At 40.9% G+C, this 15,074-nt stretch overlaps 1 protein-coding gene across 6 annotated transcripts in view; it reads right to left on the minus strand.

The window, feature by feature from the left end:
- SPECC1 (sperm antigen with calponin homology and coiled-coil domains 1) overlaps positions 1–15,074 on the minus strand; it is a 268,607-nt gene that overhangs the window by 71,078 nt on the left and 182,455 nt on the right. For 4 of the 6 annotated variants that reach the window (XM_087440379.1, XM_087440380.1, XM_014789480.2 and 1 more), the window contains 3 exons: positions 14,216–14,423; positions 10,879–10,952; positions 10,304–10,482 (listed from right to left, as the gene is read on the minus strand). In XM_087440379.1, coding sequence (XP_087296505.1) covers positions 10,304–10,482; positions 10,879–10,952; positions 14,216–14,423 — 461 coding nt within the window. The other 2 variants (XM_087440382.1, XM_087440383.1) reach the window with 2 other exon arrangements.

The raw sequence follows: 15,074 nt of genomic DNA on the forward strand, positions 1-15,074 counted from the left end.
GGTCTGGTGGGGAGGGTGCCTCTACATTCCTGTCCTAAGGTCCCCAGGACCCCAGATCTCTGTGTGGCTGCCGCCACTGCGGCCATGTCTTCCACAGATGCCCCAAATTCCACAAATAAAGGAAAAACTGCAAGGTACCACTATTGGTTAAACATTTGTTCAAGGCTAGCTATTGCCTCCTAAGACAGATGTTAGGTTCTAAGGTCTATCAGTAAAATAAAAATCACACATATAGTCAAATGAGCCTGGAAAATCCCTCAAATCACCCAAGAGTACAGCATGGTTTTGTAAATACAACTGTATACAACATACCATCTTCCAATAAGTCTAATGTGTTTGGTTTTCCTACAGCATTTACCAGTTTGCTCTTTCTCAAGCTGAATCTCAGATGAAATAGCTGCCTCATGTTTAGGGGCCACGTTTAAAACAACAACAAAAACAAGGGGTGTTTTCCACCCACTCCCAGCATGTAAAACTATGATAATAATAAGCATGTATGTATGTATGATATAACTCGACTGTATATGCCTGACACTGTACCATGTGTCTTAAAAACATTATCTAATTGAATTTTCCACAAAAACTCTGTAAGTTATTTTCCCTTATTTTAGACAAAAAATTTGACAACGGTCACATGGCTTGTCAATGGTGACTCTGGGATGCAAATCCAGCTCTGTGTGGCCATGCCTTTCTCAAATTTTCCATAATGCATGGTTGTCCCGTGAGAGGTATATAAGGGTTCTAAAATAAAAATAATAATGCTGATGGTATTTCTTCTTAAAATTTATTTAACATAAAGAAAAATAATACCAGTATTTATTTCATTGCTCTTTTTTTTTTTCTTTTTTGCTGAGGAAGATTAGCCCTGGGCTAACATCTGATGCCAATCCTCCTGTTTTTGCTGAGGAAGATTGGCCTTGGACTAATATCTGTGCCCATCTTCCTCTACTTTATATGGGACACCACCACAGCACGGCTTGACAAGCAGTGTGTCAGTGTGCACCTGGGATCCGAACCTGCGAACCTCGGGCCACCACAGCAGAGAGCACACACTTAACCGCCGCGCCACCGGGCCGGCCCCTCATTGCTCTTATTTTTACGCAATAAACTGCTCTTAGGAAGTGGCAACCCATATCTGAGAATGACAAACAGCTGTAGGCGAGGTCACCTGATGCATGAACACAGGGCAGGAGATGTATTTCCCATGGACCACGTCATCTACTCACTGACTGCTGGGCTACCTTATATACCTTTCGTTATAATTTAAACATGCATATGCACATATATCTGTAATTATCTTTTATTTTTAACATGTTATCTCATCTCTCTAATTCACTGCTCTCCTTGTTTGGTTACAGAATAGTCTTCAAATGCTGTTGGTTTTCTATAGCACTTACTTCATCATATGGGACACCACTTTGTATTGCTGTCTATTTTGATCCAAGCATGTGTGAGCTCTTGTGCACAGGATTTTTAAGGTATTCAAAAGTTAACTACATTGGGGAAATGTCACATTACACCACTGCTACCTTCACAATTGGCAGATTAATATTTGTAATGAAGACCAGTCATGTCAATCACGTGCTTACAACTGCCAGGGGCTCTTTCCTGAACAACTGAGTGAAGCCCGGCTCCAGGCTGTTCCTGGTGCTATACAGACTTATTTCCTATGACTCCCCTCCACTCACCTAGCTTTCAGACTATAAGCCTAGCCACCTGAAGTTCTGTTCCTTTCATGTCCCTCTGTACCTTTGCTCATTCTATGTCCTTACCTGGAATGTAATTTTCTCAATATATTTCTTATTGTTATGCATGAAACAAATCTAAAAGGAGTCTGTCACTCTAGAGTGAGACAGATTAGTTAAGTATTCTGTCTCTGAGGTGTCAGACAGTGTCTTCTGCATTTCACCTTTGAATTTCCATATAAGCATACTGACAACAGTGAAAACAAACAGGGTAAGATGGCAATTTTGAACCAAGCATCCTAACCTCCAAATCCCAACAGTAAAGAACCATAGAAATATATCATAAAACTCCTGCATCAGCACTGGAAACTAGAGAAAGATATCATCTACGCACCTTTTAGACTCTGGTGAATTTCTGCTAGAGAATAAGGGAGTGGGAAAAACGGAAAGAAAATACCAAGGGTTTATCCCCAATTCCCTTTCAAAGAAAACGAAGATAGCGGAAAACTCCACTAAGGTCCTTGATACCAGAGGGTCAGGGCTAAGGGGGGCACAAGGAGCCCAGGGAGCAAGCAGAGCATTCTTCCTGCAAAGGATCAGTGACGTTAAGACATGACTGTGGGAGGAGGCCAGGGATGGTTTGTCCCAGGCACAAAGGACAGTAGCAGAAAGGGGCAGATTAGGAAGAGCCACAGTACATGCCTAAAATGGAAAATAGGCCACTCAAAACTAGACCCAGAAAGCTGGTTCTGCATTCCAGTTTCACCAAACAGAGAAGAAACTGGACACTGATGAATTTTCCCCAGTAGGCATCTATTCCTCTGTACTCTATCTGAGCTTGTGTGTCTCTGACATGTGAATAAATCTACCTTAAAGAAGCTTCCTTCCAGCTTAAGATACGAGAAGAAGATTTTAAGAGTAGTCAGGCAAAGTGAGTACAGATCTAAGCAGAATCTACAGACACCGATCCTGGGCAAATGTCAGGCCCTGATACACTTTTATCCATTCAAGCAAGAATAAGTGACAGGCAAAACACGTCCCGATCTACAAATATATTTCATAATATAAAATGGAGAGAATTGCTGCACTCGAGGGAGAACAGACATTTGTAAACTTACGACAGGAAACAGAATTAGACACGTGACAGCATCTGCCTTGAGAATACAGGAAAATTCAAGAAAATAATGATATCAGCAAGCTAATAATCCCATTAAAATATTTTAAAGCAAAACCAGCTCAAGAAAAAAAGAAACAAAGGCATATTGGGAAGCCTCTCTGAACACAGATGAAATGAACAAGGTAAAGGTGGCATTTCAATTCAGTGGGCAAATGATGGTTTTGGTAATAAATGGTGACGGCATGGCTGGCTGTCCATCTGGAAGAAAAAGACCCACACCTCACATCCGACTAAGTAAAGAAAGGTGGATCATATATCCGAGAGTGAGTGTGTGTGTGTGTATGTAAAATAAATGAATAAAATGAAATAGCCTATTTGTATAAGATTAAGGTACGGGAAATCTTAAACAAAAACAAAAACCCAGAAGCATTAAAGGAAAACATTAACGGATTATAATACATAACAATATAAAATCTTGCATGACAAAGATGATAAAAAGTCAAAAGACCCATAATACACTGAGATAAACAAACATTCCTAATAAAATACTGACTTATAAAGTGATAAGAGAAAAACAATCAGCTCAGTGAAAAAATAAGCAAAAGACCTAAACTAGCAATTCTCAGAAGAGAAAATGCAAAAGGCAAATAAACATATAAAAATATGCTCAGGGAAATGCAAATTAAAGTACTAAAGAGACAGCATTTTTTGCTTATTCAATTGGCAAAAATTAAGATTAATACTATCCACAGCTGCTAAGGCTGTGTATAAACGAGCACTCTCATACAGACTAAAATTTCACAAGTCTCAGGTAAGTAATCTGGCATTATCTACTAAAAATTAAAACAAGCATATTCTTTAAGGCAGTAATCATACTTTTAGGGACCCATCCTATAAAAACAAAAACACAAGTATACAAACCTATATGAATAACGATTGTTATTACGGCATTATTTAAAAAGAAAAAAAACTAGAAAATATCACCTTGGTGTTTACCAGGATGACAATATTTGAATGTTCTAGGGCACATCCATCCTCTGGGATACCCTGCAGCTATTACAATGAGTTAAATTTGTATATATCGCCCTGGAAGGATGCCCATGATACACTGTTAAGTGAAATGTGAAAGTGCAGAGTACTGTATAGAATATAATCACATTTTTATAAAAAAAAATAAAAGTGAACACAATATATATTTACATAGGTAAAGGCAGAGGTAAAGAAAAATATACACACTGTGCACATTGATTACCTGACAGGGCAGGACTGGAGGGGGAGAACGATTAACATTTTTCTTCATACATCTCCTTTTTGTTATCAGTATACCTAAATATTACTTCACAATTTAAGAAATTCAATACATTAAATCACCAAGAAATCTATCTGTTTTTAAATTTCAACAGGACAAATCTAGACTTCAAATTCCATGTAGTATATTTTGTAATACTTGAGAGTTTTGCTTTAAAAATTAATTTATGCAAAAGTAGTATTTTGGTCCTTGCCCTCTTGTTCTAATAATAAAATCATTAAAAAATTACATTCATATTTAAAACCAACCTCTCAGCCTCAATGTGCATTCAACGTCCAGCTTGCTTCTACCTCAAATTCTAGTTGTTTGACGTGGCTTTCAAGTTCTGAAACTATATGCACCAGAAAATTGAGAACAAAACGACATAAGTGCCCTGCAGAAATATGGCCAGTGATTAAAAATCAGGCAACAGACTCTTCTAAATAATAACATATTTATTTAGCACTTCATAAACGCTTACATATAAAAATATTCAACAGTACCCAGAGTAAAGACAGATCAAAATATGGGGTGCAAATACAGCCATGCATTTTAAGTTGAGGTTGCATTCTTCTTATTGTCTATATTTGAAAACACTTGGCAAATGAATTTTAAATCATTCTAAGAATGCTCAATCCAAGGTAAAGGTCTCCCAGTATAAATTTCTATCCTATTAGGACAATTCCAGCAAGTGTCTAAAACTTTTTACAGAAAAGACATCAATATCTCTTCTTTCGATCACCAAACTAAATCTTCTAGTGACTCTGTACTCTCCAGTTTGACACCTCAAAATATCCTCCTGAGCTAAACAGCATTCCTGTTTCTAATTTTCCTCTTAGACAGACTCTCATCTTATCCCTTGGATAACGCAGCTAACAATCCGACGTGTCTGGACTGTACGCTGGTTCCTCACGTGAGAACTGCAGTAGGTCTTGCCTGATGGAGGCTGCTGAATTGGATACAGATCTTCACAAACGTGTGTACTTCCAAAAGTTTAAAATCACACTTTGGATTTTAGATCACTTTGAATTATATGTTTCTGGATTTAAAAAGTCTTTAAGCTCCCAGGCTAAGTTTTATTCATGAGGCTTTTGTTGTAGTTGTTGACTAGTTTTCAGTTGAGATTCCAATTAGCACGGTCACTGTGTCAACTTATCTGGTTTAACTACATCCTTTATTACCAACCAAATATCTATTTATGTTGAACCCAACAGAGATTTTGGAAATCAAACCAAAACTTAGTGGTGGCTTGTTTCAGATGAGGTAATGAAGTCAGACCCCAGACTGAAAAGGCTCAATCAAGACTTGATAAGAAGGAAGCAGAACTTCCTAACTTCTCTGGAATGAGATGTCACACAGATGGCTTCCTATTTTGCCTTAAGTAGTGTTAATTCCAAGATTATCAGACACTGTATTCATAAGGAAGCATAAAATTAAACTCCAAACAGTAAAACATAAGCATGGGTTGCATTCACCAGCGCTCTGAATTTGCTATGCCACTGCTCTCTCTGAGCACTCTAGTTGCATATAAAAAATTTTTTTCACAACAGACTTGTACTTTGTGTTTTTTCAGAGCAACTTCATTTTATGCTCCAAGCAAAAGACTGCTGAATCTTCTGAGAAAAAGAAAGAAAAACAGGGAGGGATCATCTCTGATCGTGCAATGAGTTGATTCCAAAATGGAGAAAAAGGTACAGAGACGTGACTGCAATGACTCTGAAACAGTGGACGCTATAAGGAGACAGTGAGGCTTTCTGTAAAGAGGTAATTGTTCCTCTACATTATGCCCCCTTGCATACAGAAATGGCTGTGGTTTCCCATCATGGCAAGGGCTGGGCTGTCTTTCTTCCACCAAATGCTCTGCTAGCTGACAGAGACCATGGAGCTGTGAAAATAGAAATGGGAGGGAAAGGCTGGTAAAGGAGTTACTTAATGCAATGTGATCTCAGTCTACAAACAGAAGAATTAACAGCTCACACTGTCCCACAGGGAAAAGCTAATAGCCAGAAAAGGGCAAATGTTTTAATTCCTACTTTTCCAATTGTTTTTGGAAGTCAAAGATCTTCAGACAGAGACAAATGCCAAAGACTTCCAAAAGCCATCACCAGGCTCCTTCCACTAGATCTTCACCATCAGACAACTGTGTTGGTAAAGTAGAGATGTCCAGGATGAATAGAATTAGGCCCCTCTGTAATTGACAGAGTGGCTCATGCTTCCTTCTACTGTCCTATGGTCAAGGCCAAGAAAAAAAAAGATTTCTTTATTATTTTGGCATAAAAATCCTAAAGGCCTAAGGGCAGCTTATGTCCATACTTTTCAAAGCAAATCTGTGAAGATGGGGGTTGGGGAGCAGGGAAGCAGACAAAGCTCTTGAAAATTACAGGCTATGTATCTAAAGCCATAAACGCAAATTTAAACTCTGAAAAGATAAGTAGTGTGAGAATGAAAGGATTATGCTTGTTGGGATACCAGAGGACCAGTTTCCACATCAAGGGCCAAATAAAATGCCAGAGGTCCCTGACCTCTGTAGGTGCTAATGTGAGCTCTGCTCAGAACCTGCTTAGGAATCCCCACGCGAACTGGTCCCTCCACCAGGGCCATGGGCGCTGAATCAAAGCCTCTGCAGCAAGAGAGCTGGACAGGATATCTTAGCGACCCAGGAATCCATGCCTCCAACTTCCACACTTTCCTTTCAATGACAGCTATGGAGCACTCGGTGAGCGGCTGTGCAACATTAGAGCTGTAAGAACAAGACACAGGGCGGCACAGGCACACGACGGATGTTAGGGCAGAATACATTCGTGCACACGCAGAGCTAAAAGCCAATTCCAGCGAGTCTGGCAGTGATATGCCGCCATGCTGCTCACTTCAGAGGTGACAACGAAAGATCCAGCGGTACAAGCTAACCACATTTTGAATCTTAGACATTCTATTTCAGAAACTAATACCGTTAACAAGGCACAGAAGTTTAGTGTTTTTAACCATCTCTTTTTTTAAGATGTTTTCCATGGATGCTTATTGGCGTCATATGACAAACACAGTAAAAATCAAATAAGTCACTCTAAAAATAATGGTCTTGACTGAGAGTAAGAGAAAAACGCATAAGTCTTTCTCTGCTACTGTTTGACAGGCCTGTGTCATGGACTGCTCATCAACAATGTCTTTCATGTGTGTGGCCCATCAAGTCATTAAGTCCAGCTGCGTGTGTGTTCTCTGTATCTGCCAAGCCCCAGGACTCAACTTTTCAGGAAAAACATTTGCTGTTTTAATTTTGATGAAAGTTTTAATTTCAGTCTTTCTCTTAATTGTTTCAAAGTGCAAGAAGCCAGAGTTGAAAAAGTCATTCATTATCCTTTCATCCATTAATTTATACACGTCCAGGAAAACAGATCACTTTCTGGTCCATAAAAACTACATTGGTTCAAAAAAAAATTCACCACAAAGTTCCAGCAAAAAAAAACAAAAAAGAAAAAACTACATTGGCTTGTTCAAATTTCTGGGAGAGAAAGATGAGGTCCACAGCACAGCTAAACTATGGAGATGCCATAGTGTGAAGCAGGTTCAATGGACTGCACCGGAAAGATGGGATGGTGGGCACTCGAGGTCCTGATGAGAGCATCAGAGAAAAGCCAGCTGACAACTAGTCTCAGAGAACTGCAGAGCTTACGGGGGCCTTAAAAACAACCTACTCTTTCTTCTCACTTAACAGAGGAAGGCGCTAGGTCTGGGAAGGAAATCTTGCCAGTTGGTGGCAAAGATAAGACTAGAACCTCATTTTCCCATGTATCTTAACATCAGTTATTCTGACTCCAAAATAAAATGCCTTTGAAAGCATAACAGGACTGAAGATCACTAATAAGCTAAGTTTTAGAATTACCTAAAACACTAAGTTAGATAATATTCCAGTTTGTTTTAGTTACTGAGTTCTCGGCAATAAGTGCTAACTTGTATTCACACCCAGGCACTTCATTTGCCCACCTACTATCCTGACTATAGTCCCTCAAATGCCCGCATATGCAAAATGAGAATGCGAATCAGTTAACCCCCTGTTGCGGTCAAAGTGCTTTTCAGAGGCTCTTACCTTCTCTCGGTTGTATTTGGAGGACCTCATCAGAGAATTTTCTGCAAGTTCTTTGGCTGTGGCTGAACCAAGAAAGGCTTTTGAGTTCTCATTAGGTGACTGTGAAAGTCAAATCGAGTTTCAGTCAAGAACCCATTTAGCCAAGATGGAAACACTATGTCGCTTCAAGAACTGTGAGGGTGTGACTTGGTTTCAAGTCTTGCTCATGTGGTGCGTTCAGGAAGTGGCTGAGCCATCATCAAGTAACTTTCAAATAGTCAACTCTTTAGAAGGGGCAGCTTGCCAGAGAAGCACAGGATCAGACAAGAAACTGGCACCGGCAGTTGTCTGAAGTCCTGCCCAACGCACATGACAGCAAGAAACACTGACGCCTGCAGGGTTTCAGTAACATGCCATGTTCTGGGTTGTGGTGTCAGTTCTAGAATTTTGAAAAGTTTTGTGATAAGGGATTAAACTGCTGGATTTGGGAGGTAGGTTTGCAAATCACTGGAAAATCAAAAGAGAAATATATTGTATTAAAAAAAAAGTGACCCTAAGTTTGAAGATGTACGATAAAACATATGGAGCCCTAAACTGTAAAGACACACGCAGAGATTTCCTACGATATCAGGGTTCAAGCTGTGTAACCTGGCCTGCATCTTGGAATCTACGTAAGAAATGCAGCATCTCATACAGTAACTTATTCAGGGCCACCACATAAAACTCAGGACTTGTCTTTTACAATTTATCTTTAAAATAACGTATACATCAAGCAATGCAAGTTATGATTTGGTTCTTTTTCCAAAGACACACAATGTAAAAGCAAGACAAGTGGACAAATACACAAAAGCAAACACAAAAGCAAATTAGAATGACCTCGCAATCATTTCAATAGGGAACACTACGAAATCTAGTTTTCCTATTCTCCTTTAACTTAAAATTCATGATTGGGTGGCCAGAGGGCATAGGTGTGACTATAAAATAAGGATCTTGATTTTCAAGAGTGAACTGTGGAACTAGCTACATGTCTTAATCCTATTCCAGAGGCTGTTTTATATAAAAGTCATAAACAAACGAATGAGGGATTCATTGGAGGAAGTTTGGTAAGAGAATCAAAAGAATTCTGAGAAGAAATCTACTCTTTCCAATGTCATGAATTTCATGATAACACATCAGACCCAAACGTTCAGAAGCTACCCACTGAACTACCCCTCTGATCCTGGAAAACATGTAAAAAGGGCAAACTGTATGAATCAGCATTCAGAACCCACTAAACCTGATTTAAAAATACTACATTTATATTTGAGAGACATCTGAAAATTAAAAACAATTTCCCAATATTCGAGAATCTCAAAGTTAAGGACATTTATTCTTGACTGGGGAAAGATAACACTGCATTAGTTAAAGCCTAAAATACTGTTTATAATCTTGTTTGTAAACCACTTAAATTTTAAATAATAATTAACTTTGAGCTCACCTTAAGAACACCTTCCTCTGAAACTTGGCTGTTAAGAAGAGCTTTCTGGGGCAAAACATTGTGTGATTTCCCTCCCTCCAGAGTAGAAGGGAAAGTCACATACCAGCCAGATGTATGTTTTCCACACTCATCCTTTTTAACCAAGTGTTTTATTTCAAGGACTTTCTGAAGTAGCCCCCAGGTGTTGCCGACCAAGAAGCATGTCCCTGGGCCAGGAGGAATGCGTCTGGCGGCAACTCCCCCTGGGAGCAAGTCCAGCTTCTCCCACTGCCTGCGAGTGACCCACGCAAGGTGCTGCTGCTGCCTGCAGAACTGTGCGCTTCCCTGCACTAATCAGCTCTAAGGTTTAAGGAGTATCCTAGACATTACTTCTATTCTTTAAACCTGGGAGATACTTGGCCAGAACTTTTGTACATACAAAAGTGAAGAGTTTTCTCATCACCTCAGGCCAGAGAATGGCAGTGATTGGGCACTGGATGGAATGTTCTTAGTCACGTAGTGGTGGCAGCAGTGGTCGAGTAAGCCTAGAGAAGACATAAGGAGCCTGGCACAGAGAGACATAAAAGCTTCATGTCTCTAGACGATGAAGGCCCATGCACGGTGATTAAGTGAGAAGCCAAGCACTGTGCGGGCGGCCCATGGGACTCACGAACACGCAGCTCCGCTCACGACCAACCTGCTGTGGCCCTGCATGTCCCCCAGCTCCTTCTGCAGCCTGGCGTTCTTCTCCTCCTCCTCCAGCAACTTCCGCTTCACAGTGCGCAGCTCCTGCTGGGCCTCACACTTGATGTCGTTGGCTACTACCACTGCAGTCTGCAGGTCCGCCTGGAACCGCCTCCACTCCTCGGTCTCCTCCTGAAAATGCGAGACCACACCCGCGTCAGAGGCCGGCAAGGCTGACACCTGGGCAGGGGCTCCAGGGTCCCCTGCACAGGTCACCGAGAAGACTGGCCGGGCGGTCCTTAGTGGGGCACTGCTCTAATGGTATCTCACCACTGGCAAAAGGCACAGGTGGGAATTACGCCTTCGTGTTATCAGAGTTCTCCATCCTGAAACTGAACGGCTGCATTAAGTTTACTTCCTGCCAACACTAATTTGTGGTTCCAGGGCCCCAGCCACGGAAATGTACTATGAGACAGCAGGCTAGAGCAAGTAATCAGGGTATTTTTCAAAGGTTTCCACACCTAAGATGGGTATACTTCAGTAAAATGATGGAGAAGGTTCCCTGCCCCTGCTGTAACCACATCTCACCTTTATCTGCTTAGTCAGAGTCTTGAGCTGCCTTTCCAGCTCTGACTTCTGTTCTTCCAGCTTCATCACATTGCCTAGAAATAAACAAGTCAGATGGCAATTGGAAAAGTTGCAAGACTCTTGGGAGAAGGTAAGCTAGGCAGCAAAGGAGCAGCTCCAGATTCTGCAACAGGCTTTAAAATCCATCCATTCTACTATAAACTCCATTCTTAGCACCCTGAATACTGGGAGCTAGAAGTGGGAGGTTCCATCAAGATAGAGAATGGGATGATTTGGAAAATAAGTGGTGCTTGGTTAGATTACACCCTCAGATGACAGGCTGCACAACCGTGCACTATGGGAAGAGATCTCAATGGCCACTCACACTTATTACACTTACCCTTGGCCCTCCCTGATAGTCACACAATCGTCCCAAATGTCCTTTACTGCTGTGAGGTAGAGGGCTTTTGTATAACAGAGGATATGACTGGTTATTACTATTGTGGCTTTCAGACCAGTTTCTAGAGTTGTGGTTCTTAATTGCAATTAAACCTCAGAATCACTTGGGAAGCTTTTTGAAAGTGCAGATGTTCAAGCCCCAGACTCTGACCTCTGGAATCGGAATCTCCAAGCCAGGATCTGGGGTGTGTGTATTTTAACAGCACCAGAGATGACGACCACCTCTCCCTAATTATGAACATCTTCAGTCCCTCACTCTCTCTGCCTCCAATTCTCTCCAAGTTGTTATCAGTCATTTCCACTTAAATCTGGTCATGTCCATTACCTAGTTAAAATTCTTCAATGATTCCCCATGATCCATTCCAGACCAGTAGTTGTCTATTAAGGATATGAATCAGAATTACCAGAGAAGCTTTAAAAAACAACACATGGTCAGGTCCTTTCCCAGAAGTTCTAACTCAGCACGTGGGGCCTGAGAATTTGGTTTCAGGTCAATGCTGCAGAAAGAGTGCAAAACACTCTTTAACTTTTTATTTTTCTGTCCATTTCTCTCAAGGATCTTATGGGGAGGAGTGATTGAACTTGGGCTGGATTTGTGTGTCCCTGAGTCTCCTAGTGACAAGACATCTTAATACCTTAATATCCCTGACAGAAGTTTAAAAGCTTCTCAAAAGACGCACGGTCTGTGTTATTTTCAATCTTGGACATATTATGACATAACCACAGGGAGTGGGCCTGACATCGGCTCTGGACATTAATTATATGTTGGCGTCCTCAGTGTGTCTGTGCTGACCTTTAAGGATTTGGGGACAACACAACAAAATTCTCAACAGCAATATAGCACAAAAACAAAAACAAAACAAAACTTCTCTTCTTTGACTTTATACTTTTGACATATGATGCTGTGTCTAGAAATACACACTTAGAACGGCAGCGAGGTTTTTTTTGTTGTATTCTCAAGCATGATTGTCGAGAACAGTCTGAACGACACTGATACTGAATGCCCAGTTCTACATTTCTACCGCACGTCATGTCTAACAAAGAATGGAACTCTGACACTAACCCATTAATCAAGGTGTAGAATATACAGTCAATTCTCATTATTCGTGGTAGCTACACAAAGTTGACATGCACACCAAATTAGCAAATACTGAACTATTGCTCCTATAGGAAACACAAGGTTAGGTTCCTGCGAGCCTCTGGTCAACAACATTTTCATCAAACAAAACGCTATGTGCATTATAAACATTCATTTGCCAATGTCCTTGGAAAAAAAGCCTGTCCCATCAGTGCCAGAAACCTGCTCACCTACGTTACTCTTCCTGTACAACACTCAGCAGGTATTTAAAAAGATATTCCTCTGCCTCTGGATCTGCAGAACCTGCCTCACTTGCAAGTTTTTCACTTTTCTCAGCTGTGTGGCCTTTTGAATCGAGCCAGCCAGTCAGCACTGGCTGAGAAGGGTTTCACACTTTCCTGACCCTGGGAAACGTGACTGAAAATTTCTTTGGTATTTGGCTTCGTAACAATGCCGCCCACTGTTTTTTTTTTTTTTAATTGGCCGTCATCTCATGAATCCACAAATTTAGCCGCTTTTCTATCTTTTCCACAGCTTCATCACGCACCATGGATTTTACTTGATCCCTTTCTGGAGCAGTCTCATATACAGATTGGTGAATTTCCTGTTCTTTCCTCTGGAAGTTTCATTAACATTGAATGACTCAATGAACACTGTTGATTTGTTAACACTGAACTCACAGCCAACAGCACTGTAACTCGTGCTTGAACAAAGCTTATCTAACACAAGTATTTTCTCCACAAAGCACATCACAGCTTTCCTGTGCCTAGGGAAACTAGACAACATTTCAGGACTATACTTGGGGGCCATTTTAAACAATGAAATCACCAACAAAAAGCACAAAAATGCAAAAAATGTGGCACTAAATGAACCGTGAAGACACTTGTTTACGGTAGGAGAGCCGAAACAAGAAGGCGGAGAGTCACCTGTTCGAGCTGAGCTGGGAACGCACTTTGGGAGACCCGAATTTTTCATCGCCTGTACACGTCCGTGAATGACTGTGAAAGTGTCTCGAGCATTGACTTTGGGATTACAAATAAATTTTGGCAAGCAGGTGAATTCGCAAATACAGATTCCATGAATAATCAGGATGGACTGTACACGTTGGGGAACTTTTCAGGCAACCAATTATGCTATTTTTAGCAATGGGTACTGTCATTAAAAGCTCTGTGCATTCACTCTTTTGTTACAAAAGCAAAACACATTAGATGTGATAATTTGACAAGGCTTATTTGGACAAAGCAGGTAATATTTAACTAATCTCTTTTAAAAATGTCTTTCCCTATTCAAAGCAAACAATGAGTTCATAAATAAGCCATATATTGGTGCTTCTTCAGTAATGAAGTGGCCCAAGTCTATAAGTTATTTGATATTCTACCATCAATGGGACACATGCTGGAATTGTTCTCTCCCTGCGACCAAGAGCACACTGTTCAAATCAGTCTGACCATCTGTCTCTCGTCTTTCTATCCATCAGATCCAAAAGACAACACATTGTCGATACTTGACGAGTGTGGTCAGCAGTGTGGCTCACACTGTATACCTAACACTCCAAAATGTGTTTGCTCTTTTTTACAATTACCTCATACTGCTGACTCACATTCAATAATCTTTTCTTCTACATCACCCAGTTTTCAACTTAGTTTAAGAGATTAATTATTCTCTCTTTCTTAATTGCCATTTCCTAGGAAATGACAGAACCCTCAAAAGGAAGACTTTTCATGAACATTCTTACACGCCCTCCCAGCCACCCATGCTACGGTTTCCTTCACGTCCCTCTGGCTCCTCATCCACGTTTCACCAGGCCTTGATTGCACTTACTTTCTAGCTCACTGATGAGTTGATTATTATGTAACTTGACAGCTCGATGCTGTTCCACCTGATCTTCCAATTCAAATATGGTTTCCTTCATGTCTTTAATCTCTGCATCACTCTCTGATGCTTTCTCTTGCAGTTTTAGGCTGGTTCTGCTCAGCTGTTCTGCTTGATGATCACATATCTCCTTCAAGTAAGAATAATCCTTTTCCACCTAGAATAAAAGGAATGTTCCCTGGTCAATTTAACAGGTAAAAGTTCCCCATACATCAGCACTGGGCTCATCAACGCAACAGTAAAGGAAGCTCTTGGCACGTGCTGTACATGGTGTCATTTCTCTATTCTTAGACTCAGAAATAGCCAAGGCTATAAATATTCAGAGAAACATGATGTATGTGAATGGCCAAGTGGGTGGATTCTGTGCCCCTTCCTACCGTCATAAAGAAAGCTGCCGGTACTTAAATACCTTTCTTTCCCGCACCTGGCTGGAACAGTGCTTCACTGGGAGGCACCAGTACTGCGCCAGGAGAGCTGGCCAGGCTGCCTGGGTGAGGCTGCCCCACCTCACATCTGCTGTGGAGCAGCGCCCTCTGCTGGTTATCCAGGAACAACGCCCCTAAGACCTGACAGGTCCCCTACAAACTCCACATCTCTAGCCTTAAAGTACTTGTGGTTAGTGTTTCTTTAGAGGAATACAACATTGATGTGATAGAGAACGCCAGCTGAAGGCACAGAACATAGAAATGTCCATGCACCAGACACAGAAAAGTGGCAGAGCACAGTCACTCATTTCACCTTTTCAATTTTTAATCATTAAACATTTTAAATACTATACAGAAAAGCACCAAAAGTGACAAGATAACCA

The sequence above is a fragment of the Ceratotherium simum genome, chromosome 16 (assembly GCF_057802395.1).
Source record: "Ceratotherium simum simum isolate JZ-2026a chromosome 16, ASM5780239v1, whole genome shotgun sequence".
Lineage (NCBI taxonomy): Eukaryota > Metazoa > Chordata > Mammalia > Perissodactyla > Rhinocerotidae > Ceratotherium > Ceratotherium simum.